Source organism: Crocodylus porosus, unplaced genomic scaffold (assembly GCF_001723895.1).
Source record: "Crocodylus porosus isolate Cpor-Errol unplaced genomic scaffold, CroPor_comp1, whole genome shotgun sequence".
In the NCBI taxonomy this organism is placed as follows: Eukaryota; Metazoa; Chordata; order Crocodylia; family Crocodylidae; genus Crocodylus; species Crocodylus porosus.
Genome location: NW_017728917.1, coordinates 19,750,376 through 19,766,880, shown reverse-complemented (window position 1 = coordinate 19,766,880; position 16,505 = coordinate 19,750,376). Strand labels below are relative to the sequence as shown.

At 50.0% G+C, this 16,505-nt stretch overlaps 1 protein-coding gene across 1 annotated transcript in view; it reads left to right on the top strand.

Annotated features, from left to right (window-relative positions):
* The window catches only part of CELSR3 (cadherin EGF LAG seven-pass G-type receptor 3), a gene marked incomplete at its 5' end in the record, with an annotated part of 97,668 nt that extends 81,663 nt beyond the window's left edge, over positions 1–16,005 (top strand). The window contains 9 exons of the mRNA XM_019537011.1: positions 1,500–1,595; positions 2,243–2,349; positions 4,021–4,090; positions 4,798–4,890; positions 5,726–5,845; positions 12,466–12,681; positions 13,411–13,465; positions 14,055–14,191; positions 14,667–16,005. Coding sequence (XP_019392556.1) covers positions 1,500–1,595; positions 2,243–2,349; positions 4,021–4,090; positions 4,798–4,890; positions 5,726–5,845; positions 12,466–12,681; positions 13,411–13,465; positions 14,055–14,191; positions 14,667–14,690 — 918 coding nt within the window. The remainder of the gene's footprint in view (positions 1–1,499; positions 1,596–2,242; positions 2,350–4,020; positions 4,091–4,797; positions 4,891–5,725; positions 5,846–12,465; positions 12,682–13,410; positions 13,466–14,054; positions 14,192–14,666) is intronic.
* Between the last annotated feature and the right edge of the window lie 500 nt (positions 16,006–16,505).

Below are 16,505 nucleotides of genomic sequence, written 5' to 3'. Positions count from 1 at the left end.
AGCCAGCTCAGGTTACCTAAAGAGATAGGGTAAAGGTGTGTCTCCTCTGCTGGGCCCATCCTCATCACATTGTCACAGCACAGAGATTTTGGGGAGAAACAAAGGTGGCTTCCTGCCACACATACACATTTAGGGATGAGAGAGTTGCCACAGTCCATCCATCCCCTCCAGCATCCTCCAGTGTCGTTCCATGCTGGAGCAGAGCAGCGGAGCCACCACTCTAGGTTGCCACCTCAGCACTACCCAGCATTTGAAGCATTACAGGCACATTGGCTAAACCACCCTGTGCCACCCTCTCCAGGTATGTGGCATCTGGACAGAGGGAAATGCTTGCCTACCAGCATTCAACTCAGAGCCTGTGGCACGAGGTTAGAGTCACCCTCCCCTTCCATCCCCTCAGCAGCCTGGTGACAGGAGTTGTGTCCCAGTATCCCACCAGTTATAATCCAGCTGGGGGTTGTGACTCCGGTGGGTATTTTCATGACAGCTCCAGTCTTTCCCATTAGGTTTGGCCAAGCCACTCCCAGTGGCCAAGCCCTTTGCTCCTTTGTGTATTTGCTTGGCCTCTGGGGTCAGTTTCCATTGCAGCCAATAGGAGATTTTCCTAAGCAAAGAAGACAAAGTCAGTAAAGACCATTGGAGACCAGCTCCAGGCTGCTTAGCCTAAAGAGGCACTGCAGACTCACCTGTAGTGAGGTGCAGGGTGCAACTGGGAGATGCCATAGACCAGACAGTCCTTCCCAGAGCCTGAAGGCTTTCTCTGGACACCATGGGGCTCTGAACTGCAGCCCTGGCAACACACCCAGTGCTTTGGCTGTTGCTCTAAGTGCTGCCCACATCCTCTTAGGCATTGACAGGCAGGTTGAGGAGAGGCCTTTCCCCACCAGGGAAGACTCAAGAGGCTCAGCCACTGGCTGGCACAATCACTTCTGTGGTTGTGTTGCCATATCCTTGCTGCCATCTGTACATGTTGTGAGAGCCTTGCTGTAGGGACAGGTCTGTGCTTTCAGCTCTGCACTCAGTCATTGGTTCTGTCTCCTGCAAAAGTATCCCTGTGGTCACCAGCCTTTGACCAGATCATTGCCTGGGCCTCAGGAGGGCCCCTCTTGGCTTGGAAACCAGCACATGGCCCAGGGCTGATAGGGCAAACAGGCAGCTGGTGGTGGTCGTGGCACTGGGAGGGCTCTGAATCTTTACTACTTACCTTCCATCCAATGTCCTGAGCCTGCCAGCTCTGCAAGATGGAGTATTCTCCTTTTATAGAGGCCCGGAGCAGTGATTTGCCCCTGGTCACTCAGGCAGGGTCAGAACAGAACTGGGAACCCATGACTCCTGTGTATTAACCTCTGGGTTGCACTTCCTTCGCCTAACTCACCTTCCCTCAGCCTGGGGGCCCCGTGGGACCCTGAACACCCAGGCATGCTCAGTCTGCGAAGCCTGGGCTCTCAGCCCCACTGTGCCTGCTCTGAGCCTTACCCCTTCTGGAATGTCTCTTGCAGGCCATCTTAGCTGCCATCATCATTGTGAACCTGAAGGGCATGTTCAAGCAGTTCAAAGACCTCTCTACCCTCTGGAAGTCCAATAAAGTTGACTTGGTAAGATGCAGAAGAAGCCTGAATGCACCTCAGGCCACCAGCCCAATTCTTCTTGCCCTGCTGTCCCTTTGTGGTGGGCTGATGCAGTAAGGCTGAAGGCCAGGCCTAAAGGCCCTAATGAGCAGCATTGGCAGGAGGTCCAGCCAGCTCTGTACAGCTCTTCAGGAGTACACAAGGCCCCACTGGGCTCATGTGGGCAGTCCTGCAGTCTGTGCTGTGGGCTGAACACAGCCCCAAGGTATCAGCCAGTAATCCCCTATCAGAGCATGTGTTGGATCAACTGAGAACATGATTTGGGCCACAGAAGCCTGGCCCTGGGCTCTGAACTGATGCATGATGAAGACTGGGTTTGGAACCTCACAGCTCCATCAGGGAACCCAGGTGTGGACCCAGCTCAGGCCCATCTCTGCTCGTAGCATCCCTGGCAGGTTTTGAGCAGGGAACTCATCCTCAGAGCACTGAGGCTGCTGGTGGGTGCTGTAGCATCTTTGTGTATCAAAGGAAATGTGTGTGGGAACTGCAAGGTAGTGTCAGCTTTGGCTCTGATGGCCAGAGAGCAGTAGCTAGTGAACTTCATGCCTGCATAGTCCAAGTCTGGTACCAGCTGGCTCCTTTTCCAGCACTCACATTGTACTGATCTCTTGCAGCTGATCTGGGTTATGACTTTTGTGGCCACGCTGCTGCTGAACCTGGACATAGGGCTGGGGGTCTCGGTGGCTTTCTCACTGCTCACAGTCATCTTCCGGACACAGATGTAAGTAGCATGGTGACTACTGGGGCCAGGCAGGAGAAGGGAAGGAGCCAGCTTGGCTGTAGTCAGGGTTGGTATCTACAGCTCCACAGGGCAGGAGATTTGCCATGAGTGTCAGTTGTGGGGCTCCACGGGCTGGTTACAGCCCTGTGCTTGCACCACAATGCAGGTGATCCAGGAGCATGGGACCCAAAGACTTCCTCATCGAGCCTGTGGCCATCCTTTGTTTGCCACCCCCTGGCTGTGATGCTGTCCCACGTCCTAAGGCTTATGAGGTGGCCTGAAGATTCTGGGAGTCCCATAAGAGCTCGAGTGGAGGGTGGCAGGCTGGCCTCCATGCTCTCAGGATGCTGTAGTTAGGTGTTAATGAGGGGAAGGGGGTTTGCTCTGACCTTCTCTGGGCAGAACTAACTCCCACTAGACTGAGCTCAAAGCAGCCTTGTCCTGGGATTTGGATATATTAGGAAAACCCAGTGTACATGTAAACCTCAGCCTAAACATCCTTCTTGAGGGCTACCTGCAGACACTTCCTTCTCCTAGGCCCCAATTCCTTCTAGTCCATAAAATTACACCTCAGTCCTCCCCAGGGGGAGCTAATGGGCCACACCTGACCCTGGGGGTTACTAGCCATCTGGCATGCACTGGCAGAGTGGGCCAACAGCAGTACTGTTTCACTCTGCTCCAGGGCATCGTTCTGAGGCATCGTTCCTGGCCTTATGGGGTCCAGCCAGGAGTTATATGTCATGAAGCAAGGCAGAGTGAGCTTGCTGTAGGGCACTGGCTGAGTGCTATGGGTTGCTATCATGCCCTGTGGTGGGGTCATGGGTGGAAACGGGCTGACTGAGCCTGGCATTTTGCTGAAGTAGCCTAGTTCTGGCTTGACACCGTTTTCTTCGGGCAGCAGTGACACCTGGATCTGACTCAAAGCACTGACCTGTGTCATGCTGGCACCACTATGGTTCTCACTTTGGCAAGGGGATAAAGAAACACAACATGCAACTGTCTGGAGGGCTGTGCAACTTGTCACGAGAAAGCCCTGGCAGGTTTATCCCTCTATCAGGCCAAGCAGCAGAGGTGCTGGGATCATGTTGTCATGATAATACCTGCCTAAGAAAGGCTGCACTCCTGAATCTGTGCGGGGAGTTTGCTCCAGCTCCTCAGTACCTGAGGGCAAGACCAGCCTGGAATCAGGCTTCTGTTGCCAGTGGAAGGTGGCTATCCCAGATGGTTACAGAGCCACTGCTCTGCACAGACAAGTCAGTCCTCAGTTCTGTAGTGACAGGGATTTGTGAGGCGAGTCTTGCTCTGAGGTGAGCATGGGCAGTGCTCCAAAAAATAGCAGGCTCTGAGTGAATGGATTTCTTGGTGCCACCGATGTCACATGCCATTTTCTGCCCCACAAGTATATACAGAGGAAAGGATATAATTTGAGCCCTTGTGGAACAGGGCATGAGGGTCATAGACACCATTCAGCATAGCTGGCCAAGGCCATCCGCAGCCCTGTGGCAGGACTGTATCAGGATGGCCCACCTCTCATTACGTCATCTGTGCTGCATGGCTTCACCATGAGGCTGTTGACCATCTCACGGGGTGGTGTTCTGCATGTAGGGCCCACCACCACTCCAGAGAGACACCTGGTGCCTTTGCTAATCTCTCTCCTCTGTCTTTCCTCAGGGCCCACTACTCCATCCTCGGTCAAGTTTCTGAGACAGACATCTACAGAGATGTGGCTAAATATAACAAGGTAAAAGCCAATGGTAGGAGGGTTGAGGGAGTGGCTGTGAGGGACACTCCACTACCGAACAAGGCAAACCAAGATAGTGAGGGGACAAACATGCCATGAAGAGCTAGGAACATGGGCCTTCCATGCAGCTGAGATGGGTCAAAGGAACAGTCCCTTCTGCTCTTTTGTAATGGCTTGTGGTTGTTTGGCCCATTGTGACTGGATGCAGCTTTCCCTTCCTGCTGAGGTCAGGGAGATACCCTTGTTTACAGAGTGGTGCTGAGACATTGGCAGTCCCTGAAAAGTGAGTTCCCTGCTTGAGCCCAAATGCAGAAGGTATACTGATGGGTAAGGGTGGCCACCGCAGAGGACACTTTGGTTTTCTGCTACTCTGTCCTCTATTGATACGAAGCCCAAAGCCTTTATGTCCTTCTCTTCAAGAGAAAAATAAAGGACATAAAGGCGTCCAGTTTTGTACCAATAGAGAACAGAGGACAACCAGACTGTCCTCTATGATGGCCACCCTACTGATGGGTGGATTACTGTAGGGGACAAGCAGGGTGTGAAGGAGGCAAAGGCCAAAGAAGGCTTGTGGGGAAGCAAGGAAGAGGAGGGGAGCTCCTCTCTGTCACAGTTGTAGCTCTTCCTCTCCCTGATGATCCCAGAACAGCCCTCTCCCCTTTGAGGCAGAATCCCTTTCATAGCGACCTCTTTCTCTCTGTTCCCAGGCTGTGGAAATCCCTGGTGTGAAGATTTTCCGCTCTTCTGCCACAGTCTATTTTGCGAATGCTGAGCTTTATACAGATGCCCTGAAGAAGAAGGTGAGGCAGGAGAGGGGTTGAGCTCATCTGGCCCATTTCAGGGCAAGATCACCTGCTGAGTGGTCTCTGATGCACTGGCCAGGTCATCTGGGGGTGGCTTGCTCTGTGTTAGGTGAAGGAGCAGCCCAGATCTGCAGTTCTTGCCCAGATCTGCTTAAATGGTGCAGTGTACAGGCTCTCTCCCTCTCACTTCCAAGGCAGCAGACCTAGGTATGTGCTGTTACCATTGTGTCCAAGCACAGTGCTGGCAGAATTAACCTCCGTGGCTGCAGGCTTCCTCCCATACACACACCGACTTCCGCACTCCAGAGCCTTGAGTCTCCCTGCATTTTGGTTCTTAGCTATTTCTGTCTGGTCCATGCTGCTGGAAACTATTTCTTCCAAAGCCTTGAGCCTCCACTGCTTGTGTTCCAGCACGCCTGCTTAGCCAGCACCCAGTGCTCATGCCCCACCTCACCCACCACTAGCAGCTAATGCCACTTCAGTGGTACTAGTTACACTACTGTGTCTGAGCATCTCAGTCACCAGAAAGATTCTCCTCACACTCACACCACCCTCTGAGATGGAGGAGAGCTGAGGTACAGACCCAGAGTCACACATAGAGGCTGTGGCAATGCTTGGAGTTGAACCCACATCTCCTGCCTCCCAGGCTAGCACATTAATTGGTCAGAAACTCCTGCTCTCTGTTTCTGAAGTGAATTGGTGTTCAAAGTCTTCCCCTCACTAGAGGCCAAAGGAAGGATGGAGAGTGAGTGAGCTCAGTTCTGTTCAGGGCCTCTCAGCAGTCCCTTGAGCTTCAGTAGCTTCCAGGTCCCATGAAGTTGTGCCTTTGCAGTGCGGCTTCGATGTTGATCGCCTCATTGAGAAGAAAAAGAAAGCCCTCAGGAAACTGAAGAAGCATCAGAAGAAAATAGAGAAGGAAAAGGAAAAGAGGGAAAAAGCAATGAAGAAAAAGGTACTTCTCTGACAAATGCCTCAGAACTGTGCTTCCTTCTGTGACTCTCCCTATTGGTATCCCTTTCTCCTTCCTTCCATCCACCTGTTCATCCCATCGTTTCCTTGTTTCGTTTTCTTTCTCATGCCTCTTTCTCTCTTTCTACTCCCTCTTCCTAGATCTAACTTGATTTCCCTCTGTCCTACTCTTCTCCTTCTTGCTTTTTATCCCTTCCCTCTACATATGTCTGGTTCTCAGATGGCCCTATACTGAAAATGTCTGATTTCTTTCTCTTTGGCCCCTAATGAATGTTCCTTTGTCTTATGACTGAAACCCCTAAGTGAGGGGAGGAAATCACAGGCCCTGTCAAAGGTTACAAGGTGGGAAGCAAGAGTGGTTAATTATTAAATTATACAACTTTATCAGCAGTTGGTAAGTGAATCATAAGAATAAAAATAAAAGGGCAAAGGATGATTGTAACAAGGTGTATGGCTCAGGGGCAGAAGCCTAGCTGCAGGGGGTTAGAGGATAATAGCCTACCTGCCGAGCAGCACTGGGCCAGCTGACGGGGATGATTGACTGGCCGTGGAGGAAGTTAAAAGCTCCCAGAGAGATGATGCTGAGGACGAGGGAACCTGAGAAGAAAGGCACTATAGTGAAGCCCTTGCCCTGGATAGGAGAGGCAGGAGATTTTGTTGATGTTTTGTTACTCTGTTTAGCTTGACGTAGGAAAGGGGGAAAGCTGACTCCTGGGCCAGGCTAGAGGATTAATGCCCTGCTACACATGGTGGAAAATGTTGGGCATTCTAAGTTTAACTCCAGTAATGGAGACAGGAGCCCTGCTAAAATGGCTGGAGAGGCTAGAACAGCAACAACAGCAGCTGTTTCAGCACCTCTAACTCCAGCAGCAACAGTTCCAGAGGGAGCAGCAGCAGCAGCAATGGCAGGAGTCCCTAAAGCAGCATTTGGAGTCAAGACGGACTCCCACCCAAGTTGGTGAGTCACTTATGGTTCCCAGAGGATAGAAGGTAGAGTACTCACCAAGGACCTGTGGATGATCCAAAGGCCTTCCTTGCAACTTTTGAATGGGTGGCAGAGGCCTATCAGTGGCCCCAGGATGTGGCCCCTCTGTTAACTAGGAAGCACAGGACCCTTACCAGATCCTAGGAGCAGATTCAGCCTGGGATTATAAAATCCTTAAAACTGCCATACTAGACCAGCTGGGTCTCTCAGGGGAGGTCTATCACTATAAATTTCAACTGGAGACTTGCAACCAGAGTGCATGGCTTCGAGCCATGGCTCAGAAATTCAAGGACTTGTGCACCCACTGGCTAAACCCTGACATACAGTCCACTGCGGAAATAGTGGAACTGGTGACCCTAGAGGAGTTCTGCGCCATCCTCCAGTAGGATCCTGGAAATGGGTGTATTGGCACCCGGTGATCAGCTTGGAGGAAGGCACCCAGAAAGTAGTGGACTTCATAGGGGCAGAGTTAGACTGCTTGGATCCCTTGGAAAGCCAGCAGGTCCCAGGACCAAGGAAGCTTGGTCTGTGGAGGAAATGGGCAGGGTCTTTAAAGAGGCCTCTTGTAGGAGTGTTACCTCCTTCCACTCTGAGACCCCAGCCAGGGAGAGGGGTCCTTGAGTGGCCTCTCCAGAGAAGGTGGCCACCTGTGATATCTTTGCAGTCCAGGAGGAGGCAGGGATGCTCTGATAACTTGTTTCCAATGCAGGAAGAATGGTTGTTGATATTGGGGCTGCCCTCAGATGGACTGTGGATATGCCCATGCCTGTGTCTTGGAGTCGTGGTGGGAGAGCCCAGATCAGAAGGGACATGTGGTCCCACTTAAGATGGGGGAAGTCCATGTTGTAGGGTTCATAGACTTGGGCTCTAGCCAGACCTTTGTCCATAAGCAGCATATGAATACAGCAGACATCCCAGTCAATTAGTGTGTTTATGTCATGTATTCATGGAGATACCTGACCATACCCCATAACATGTGGGACCATTGTGGGACAGGAAGTTAACATGACAGCTGGTGGCCAGCCATCTAGCTTATCCAGTGGTGGTGGGATAAAACTGGGGCTTGATGGCTAAATTGTTGAGATTGGCTTGAAGAATTGATAGAAGCCAGGCTGACCCCAATTCCATTGAGCTACAGCTGGGGGAAGTATTTCCCTTCTCTGACCCTGAACTCTTTGGATATCAACCCAGATCACACCAAGAGCAGCAGCAGATCAGATGGGAGGCCTTCTCGAGCCAGAAGAAACACTTGAGAATAGGAAGTTGGGGTTCAATATAATCTGGACTGTCCTCCAGAAGATTCAGAGGGTCAGGATACCCCAGGAGCTCCTTGGGAGGTTGGACTAGATCAGGCTGGGGAGAAGTCTGGATTTCACTTGTGATCAAAGGGAAGACCCTGTATATGCTCCCCTTTATGACTGATTGGGTCAGGCCAATGGGGTCATAGTACATGCAAGCTTACTAGCTTAGGACTTCCATTTTGAGTTATAGGGGACCTCTTGATGGGAGTGACCAAAGACAAGGCCACAGGAAACTGGTAGTCCAAACTATTAGAGCCAAAGGAGTACCACAGCCAGATTCTGAAACTAGTCCACAATGTACTATGGGGAGGCCTTTAGGGGATAGAAAAGATCCAGGATAAGAGTGCTGGTAAGGTTTTTATGGCCTGGGGTATATCAATAAATCAAGGATATACCAAGAAATCAAGGACCATTGTGCATCAAGCCCTAAAGGCCAGCTGGTTGTTCCCCCACCCCACCCATAAGGCCTGACTGGTGCCCATCCCATTGGTAAGCATATCCTTTGAGCAGGTTGGAGTGGACTTGGTGGGACTACTGGAGCCCAGCTCAAGAGGGTCCAAGTTCATCCTGGGCCTTGCTGACTATGCCACCCACTACCCTGAGGCTATGGTGATCCACTTAGCTTCAGCATAACCTGTGGCCTCCGAGCTATTACACAGATTCTCCTAGGTGGGCACTCTCTGGCATCTTTTGACTGACCGGGGCACAGTCTTTATGTCCCGATTATTGCAAAAAGTTTGGGGTTTATTGAAGGCCCATTCTGTAAAGACTTCAGTGTACCATCCTTGAACAGAGAGATTAGTCAAAAGATTTAACTGGACACTGAAGGGGATGTTGAGAAAATTTGTCTTGGAAGAGCCTCAGAATTGGGACTAGTTATTACCATACTTACTGTTCTCCATTCAGGAGGATGCACAGACTTCCATGAGCTTTTTGCCCTTTGAATTATTGTATGGGAGGCAGCTCTGGGACATGTTAGATCTCTTACAAGAATCCTGGCAGGATCAGGGGAAAACAACACAGACTATAGTTCAGTATGCCCTGAAGCTATGGGAAAGATCAGACCTGATGGGTGCCCTTGCAAAAGAATCTCAGGGCTGCACAGCAGGTACAGGAACAGCAACACAATAAAAATGCTCAGAACTGGGTTTATCAACCAGGGGATAGAGTGTTACTACTTCTCCCCTCCTCAGAGAGTAAGTTGCTGGCTAAGTGGCAAAGCCCTTTTGAGGTCCTCTGATGGTAAACAAGGTAAATTATGAAGTTTGCCTCAAAGGGAAATGGTAGGGTTCACGTCAACCTGTTGAAGCCTTGGAGGGCCTGAGAAGCCAATATGGTCTCTACATGTTTGCTGGGACTTGCCCTGGGGATTCTAGATCCCTTTCAGATCCAATGGTTGGCCTTGTGCTAGGGGGGGGTTTGACCCCAACTCAATGGGCTGAAGTAAAAAGCCTATTGGAGGACTTTAAAGAGGTGTTTAGTGATTCGAGATAGAACTACACTGATTGAACACCAAATTATCTTCAAGCTGGACTGTGCAAATCAGAAAGGATACTCAAGAGTTCCAGCACAGCTGAGGGAAACATTAGAACAAGAAATTAAGAAGATGCTGGACCTAGGGCTGATAAAAGAATCTGCCAGGGAGTGGAGTAGTCCAACTGTTTTGGTGCCAAAGCTGGATCAAACCATCTGATTTTGTTTTGATTTCCATAAAGTCAATGCCATTTCAAAGTGTGATGCATATTCTATGCTCAGAATAGATAAAATGGTGGAAGGAATAAGCAACACAAAGTATATAACCAGTCTGGATTTAACCAAAGAGTATTGGCAAATACCTCTGGACCCAGCGTTCTGAGAAATCACATCCTCTGCAACACCTTGTGAACTCTACCACTTCCAGACTCCACCTTTTGGTCTCCATGGGGGCCCTGTGACTTTCCAACTTCCAGTGGACAAAATACTCTGCCCACACTGGACATATGAATCCGTCTATCTGGACAATGTACAACACATGGGTGGAATACCTCCAGTGGGTGAGACAGGTGCTGCAGTCAATGCAAGTGACTGGCCTCACAGTCAACCCTGCTAAATCTCACCTGGCATGCATGAAGACTAGATATTTAGGATATGTACTGGGCAATGGCAAGATCAGGCCCTTCATGGACAAAGTAAAGGCCATGGTGGAATCTCCAGTACCAGCAACCAAATGGCAGGTGAAATCATTTTTAGGGTAAGTGAGCTACTGTTGGTGGTTCATCCCACAGTTCGCTGCCATTACAGCCCCACTAACTGACCTGCTATGGAAGGGAGTACCTCAAAGGATCCAGTGGTCACCCAAGTGTGAGACAGCATTTGGGACAGTAAAATGGCAACCATACAGTGCGCAGATCCCACACAGCCCAGACTTAACAAAGGAGTGCATATTACAGGTGGATGCCTAAGAGCAAGACTTGTCCCAGAATATGAAGATGAAGAACACCAATGGGAAGCTCCTACCCCAAGAGCAAAAATATGCTGTAATAGAGCAGTGTCTAGCAATTAAGTGGGCATTTGAGACCTCTTGGAGGCCCACTTTCCATTGGTGGCTGATCATGCCTCCTTAACATAGCTTAACGCTATGCAGGAGACCAACCTGAGGTTGATGACCTGTCCATGCACCCTTTTGATTTTTCAATGTGCCACCACCCTAGGATTGCAAATGTAAATGCAGACTTCTTCTTCCAAGATGGGGACAGGGGGAGGGAAGGAGTTAAAAATGGAAGAATGTATCCTGGGCTCCACTCTTGGGAGGGGGGATCATAACAAGGTGCATGGCTCAGGGGTAGAAGCCCAGCTGCAGAGTGTTAGAGGGTACTAGCCTGCCTGCCTAGGAGCACTGGGCCAGCTGATGGGGATGATTGGCTGGCCCTGGAGGAAGATAAAAGCTCCCAGAAAGGTGATGCTGGAGACAAGGGAAGCTGAGAAGAAAGGCAACAGTGCAGCATTATAGTGAAGCCCATGATGGCCTGGATAGGAGAGTCAGGGGGGGATTTTGTTGATATTTTATTATTGTGTTTCATTTGAGGTAGGAACAGGGGAAAACTGACTCCTGGGCCAGGCTAGAGGAGGAACAACCTACTGCAATGATCCTAAGATTTCTATGTCTAATTTTAGTAACAGAAAAAAATAATTAGAGATAGATTAGAGAGACTTTTACAGCCCATATCTGGACACGATGTTCTGGGAAGAGGCCAGCAAACATTATGTGAAAAAACATGCCTCTCTATTCTAGGGACAGAGCCAAAAAAGGACATAGGTGGCTTACATGGGATATTGGCTGAATTACATGGCTAAATCCAAAAGTGCAATGCTGAAAACCCTCCTCAACTATCCCCTAACCCTAAACTCTGCAGGTGCCCGAGTCACCTGAAGTGAAGGAGTTAGGCACCAGGATTTATCAAGAACTCTCCCAGCTTTGATCAACACCTCAATGCAATGCATAATGACAGTCATAAAATCAAATAATATCTGCAGGATATTACCCTAGCCACTCAGCAGCTGGCTAAGGGTAAAATCTTTTCAGGGCAGTTTGTTCCACAATGAGCTGTTATAGTGATTTCCACTTTCCTTTCACTGGCTGTGGTTACTGGATCAGATGAGCCACTGGAGGAAACAAAGCTGTGTCTTTATGCTGTGTCGTGTTACATCCCAAACTGCTTTCCTGGTACTGATTGGCCTGGCGGAGGGTGATGAGTGCTGTGGGCTGCACTCAGCCCTCTATCACTTCTCTGTTGCCAACTAGCTTTGACAATAAAAGACTGCTCCAAAGACCTTGAAGGCATCTGACCCTAAGAGTGATGATCTGTGGGTGAAGACTGGGACACACATTTACTGTGTGATCTTTAAGGCCCAAAGTCCTTGCCTGCCTGTGCTCAGGGTGCCTGACATAGGCTGCATGTCCCAGTCAGATTTTAAGCCTATTGACCACCTTAACTCACTGTACCATGCACACAAAGCCTCCTCAGCCAACTTCAAACATCTGCCAGTCTACCTCAAACTCTGCTGATCTCCTCCCTAGACAGGTGGGGAGTAACATGTGTCCTGGAGCTGTGCCAGACTTGAACAAGGACAGTACCCCTCTGCTCTGGCATGTACTGGGATAACTGGTGCCACCAGGTGCCAGTGTCTCCGTATGGCATCTCACTGTAAAGCCTTGCTTTTTACCTGTGGAAACAGATATTTTCCAGATTGCTTTGCTGCTGCTGCTGCTCCACTCCTGTTAGCTGAGATATTCCCCTGGGAAATTAGATGAAAGGCCCCATGCTTTCTTCCCTACAGAACCCAGACAGTGATTGCAACGGAGCCGGCATCTCAGTAATAGACATCAATGGAAGCGTGACAGAATGGGAGTCCCAAAATGGCAATCCCCTGCCGGACCGTGGTGAACCCACCTTGGTGTCTCTTGGCCTCCAGAAGCCTGAGCTCCACACTGTCATACTGGACTTCAGCTCTGCCAACTTTGTGGACTACGTCTGCATCAAGATCCTAAAGAACGTAAGGGCCAGGGAGGGAGGCAGGGAAAGGGGAGGACTCCCACAAAGGACACACCTCTGAATTGTGACTTCTGCAGAGTTCTGGAGAACGAGAGCTTTGTTACATCCTGGGCTGGGTGAAAAGTGCTTGCCTCAGCAATTTTCCTGTGCCCTTCGTAAAAGACTTGTCAGAGCCTGGCTCCAACTTTCAACACACCACAGCCATCCCCATCCCCAACCAGGGAGCCAATCCTGTCATTTATCATCCCTCTCTCTCAGTCATTTTCATCTGTAACAAAAGTGGGATTTCCAGTTTACACATCTGCTCCCTTGCACTGCCATTTTAATGGCTTACCCAGAGCTGCTGTTGTCACCTGGGCATGAACATGGCCGGATTAACCTTTAGTGGGCCCTAGGCAAACAAACTTATGGGTCCCTTCTTCACTTAGGGCCCTAGGCATGTGCCTAGTTTGCCTATGGATCAATCTGGCCATGGGCATGAGGCTGGAATGGATCTTTCATGTCCAACTGCTCTTTAACCCACTGGGGATCTGCTAGAGATGAAAAGCTATTCCAGTGGCATCAAAGAGCAGGAGGCACAAAAGGGCCAAGAGGATATCTGGGGTGGGCAACTGGCAGTCACTTTGTGCTTTATGCCATCCTGTTGACAAGGTGGATGTGGGGCATGTGGCACAGACTTGGCCATCTGCTGTGAGTCTTAACTTTCCTCTTTGCTTGGTGTCCTTTGCAGTTATTCCGGGATTTCCACGAGATTGAAATAGATGTGTTGCTCGTTGGCTGTCATGGTAAGAAGGCTGTAGAGGTCAAACTTAGCAAAGCCACAGACCTTCACATTTGTCAGCAACATGTCCCTGCAAAGGGGTGCCTTGGGCCTCACTGATATCCCAGTTGGCACACCTCTGGGGCCAGTCATGAGAGCCGGTTCCACCATCTGCTGTTCCACCTCAGGCATTGCCCAGAGGGAGACAGCTTGTGGAAGTACTTCCACCTAAGGGAGATAACCAGTGTTCAGTTCCATGCAAGAAGATTCAATCTGGGGTTAATTCAACTGGATTTGGGTTGGTGGAAGAATCTTGCCCAAGGCTGGTTCAGGAGATCAGCCAAAGCCCCTTCCCACAGGCAGGAGTCCCTGGGGTTCAATGTCAGGTCCTACTTGTACTCTAGGATGTGACACCAGGTGACCATCCCCAGATCTCAGCACAAATTTTACTTGCCAGAGCAAAGGATTCAAAAGCCAAATTGTTAAGACAAAAGGGGAGAGCCTGTTCTGAGCATGGGGTGGAGTGGAGTGCCACAGATGGGCCTCTTGGCCTGTCTTCATCTTCGTTAATCAGGGTTTCTCAGTGCTATCAAAACTCACACTTCTCCCCACAGAGTCCATCATAACCCAGCTAGAACAAGGCAACTTCTTCAGTCAAACCATCACCAAGCACCAGCTCTTTGCCTCAGTGCATGATGCTATTACCCATGTCACCAAGCTGCAGGGATCGAGTCCACCAGAGCCAGTTATGGTAATTGCTCAGCCTTTTGCCTCACTTCTGGGAAATCAGTCCCCTTGATGATCTAAGTGGGAAAGCGGCTTTAGTTCCCAGGTTTGGTCACGTTGGCTGCCACCTTTCTGCCAGGCTTGTGTGTCTCTTCCAACTACACCAGCTAGATCAGCAGCCTTCTCCCATCAGCTATGGTAACATGCCTGCTCCTACCCAGCCAATATGTTCTCATCACCTATGTCCCCAGCCCTGCCCACAGTTCACAGTTCACCAGTCCTTTTTGCAGTTATGCTGGTCCTTACTAACTCCATCCCATCCAGAGGGCCCAGCACACACACTGCCATGCTGAGAAAACATTCCAGTGCCTTGAGATCCTGCATGGACAAGAGTGAGGGGCTTGCAGGGGGGAAAGCAGGACCTGTAGCAGTGAGAAAGCCAGGAGGTTGGGGAAGCAAAACAAAACCAAAGAAAATCATCTTGTTGTTTGACTCTTTAGACTTTTCCCAGCACTCATCTGTAGCCATCATGGCATCCACCCTCCCCAGAAGCACAACAGGTGAGACGTAGCCATCAAGGTATGTTTCCAGAAGATTATTTGAGCTGGTTGATGTTTGCAAGGGCAGGTGATGAGGAAATCCTGCCATCAAAGACCAAAGATCGCCTGTTGCTGAGCATCTGCTTCAGACCCTGGAAATCTGGGATCATCTACCCTTGGGAAACCACTTCAGTCACCAGAGCAACTGGGAAACTACCTCAAAACCCTCCTTCAGCTGGCCATCTGCTTGATGCTGGAGAGACCTGGGATCTCCTGGGCTCAGGGCACAAGATCTCCTACAACTGGGAATCCCCGCAGACATGGGGAGCTTGTCTGGCACCATGTGTGTCACATTTTTGGGGTGCAGCATGAGGAGAAGAGAAGCTGCACCTCTGACGTGACTGTTTGGATACATGGTGCCTTAGAACAGCTCCACTGACTGTCTGGAAAACTCTAGACAGAGAGCAATACTGAAACACCATGAAGCCTGGGCCCTGCCTAGCCACATCCATCTCCCTATTTCCTTCTCACTTGCCTCTCTTATATTGTGGTTATCATGACCACAGCCAGAAACTTGATTTTGCCAAGTTGTGTGAATATGTACAGAGCTTATTGAAGAGCAAGAAAACATTCAGATAAGGGGTCATGCTTAGGGTTATTTATTATCGTCTCACTGTGGTGAATGAGACAATCATGAAATCATATATGCCAGGGAAGGAAAAATGTAATAACTCAGCCATAGGCAACTGGTAGGGGAGCATGTGCCCCCCCTGAGATTGGCCGCTGCCGGCTTCTGCAGGCAGTCACCTCTTGCCACCCCGCCACCACCTCTGGCTTCTGTGAGCAGTTGCTGCTCACCATATTGCCACCACTGGCTTCTGCAGGTGTTTGCCGCTTGCCACACTGCCGGCTGCTGCGAGTGGTCACTGCTCACCACCTCCCTCCACCACTGCCACCAGCTTCTGCAGGCAGTTGCCGCTCACCACCCCGCCACCAACACTGCCACCCACAAACTGTGTCCCCCCAGTCTTAGGAGGCACCTGTCACCCATGAGCTCAGCTACCCTCTGCAGGAACATTTCCTACTGTAGTTTCAAGGGTACACAGCTAGTAAATATGGGACTAGAAAATGTTTTTAGCACTTGAATAGCCTGTTTGATCTGCCACAATGTTCCCAGACACAGAATTAGTTGTGATTTTCTGGTGTCTAAGCTGAATTAATGTTGCGTATCGAGGACTTAATTTTATAACATGATCCTGATTTATTGTTTCTCAATAAATGTGTTTTTACTCAAAGCATCTCTTTGTTGGCATATTTCTGACCTAAGACTCTGTGCCCATTTATGAGAATTTCATTTGACTCAATCATTAGAGCCACTCACTCCCGTTTCATGATGTGATTCATACTAAGCCCAGTCTTACTCTACCAGTCCTCTCTCAATACCTTGTGAAGCTGCTTTGCTAGGTGGAGTGAGGGGCACTCCTGCTCTGGGCAACCACAACAAAAGGCAGAATGCAACAGGGCATGAGCAATCGGATAAAATAGGGAATAGGTGTGTGGAACTCAAGCTGAACCAAAGGGTTGGCGTAGAGCATCATGCCAGAGCCTCTCTCTGCCTGGCTCCAGTGTTGACTGCGCACTTTACCTCATTCAAAGGCAGCTCTTCGCACGCCTGGCCAATTCAATTGTCTGTGCAACAGTCTGCAATGTTATGCAGACAAGGGCAGGTGCCTTTCCCTCCACACCCACCCATTTTGATTCCTGCTCCAGCCAAACTTTAAAATCAATTGCCTGGAAAGG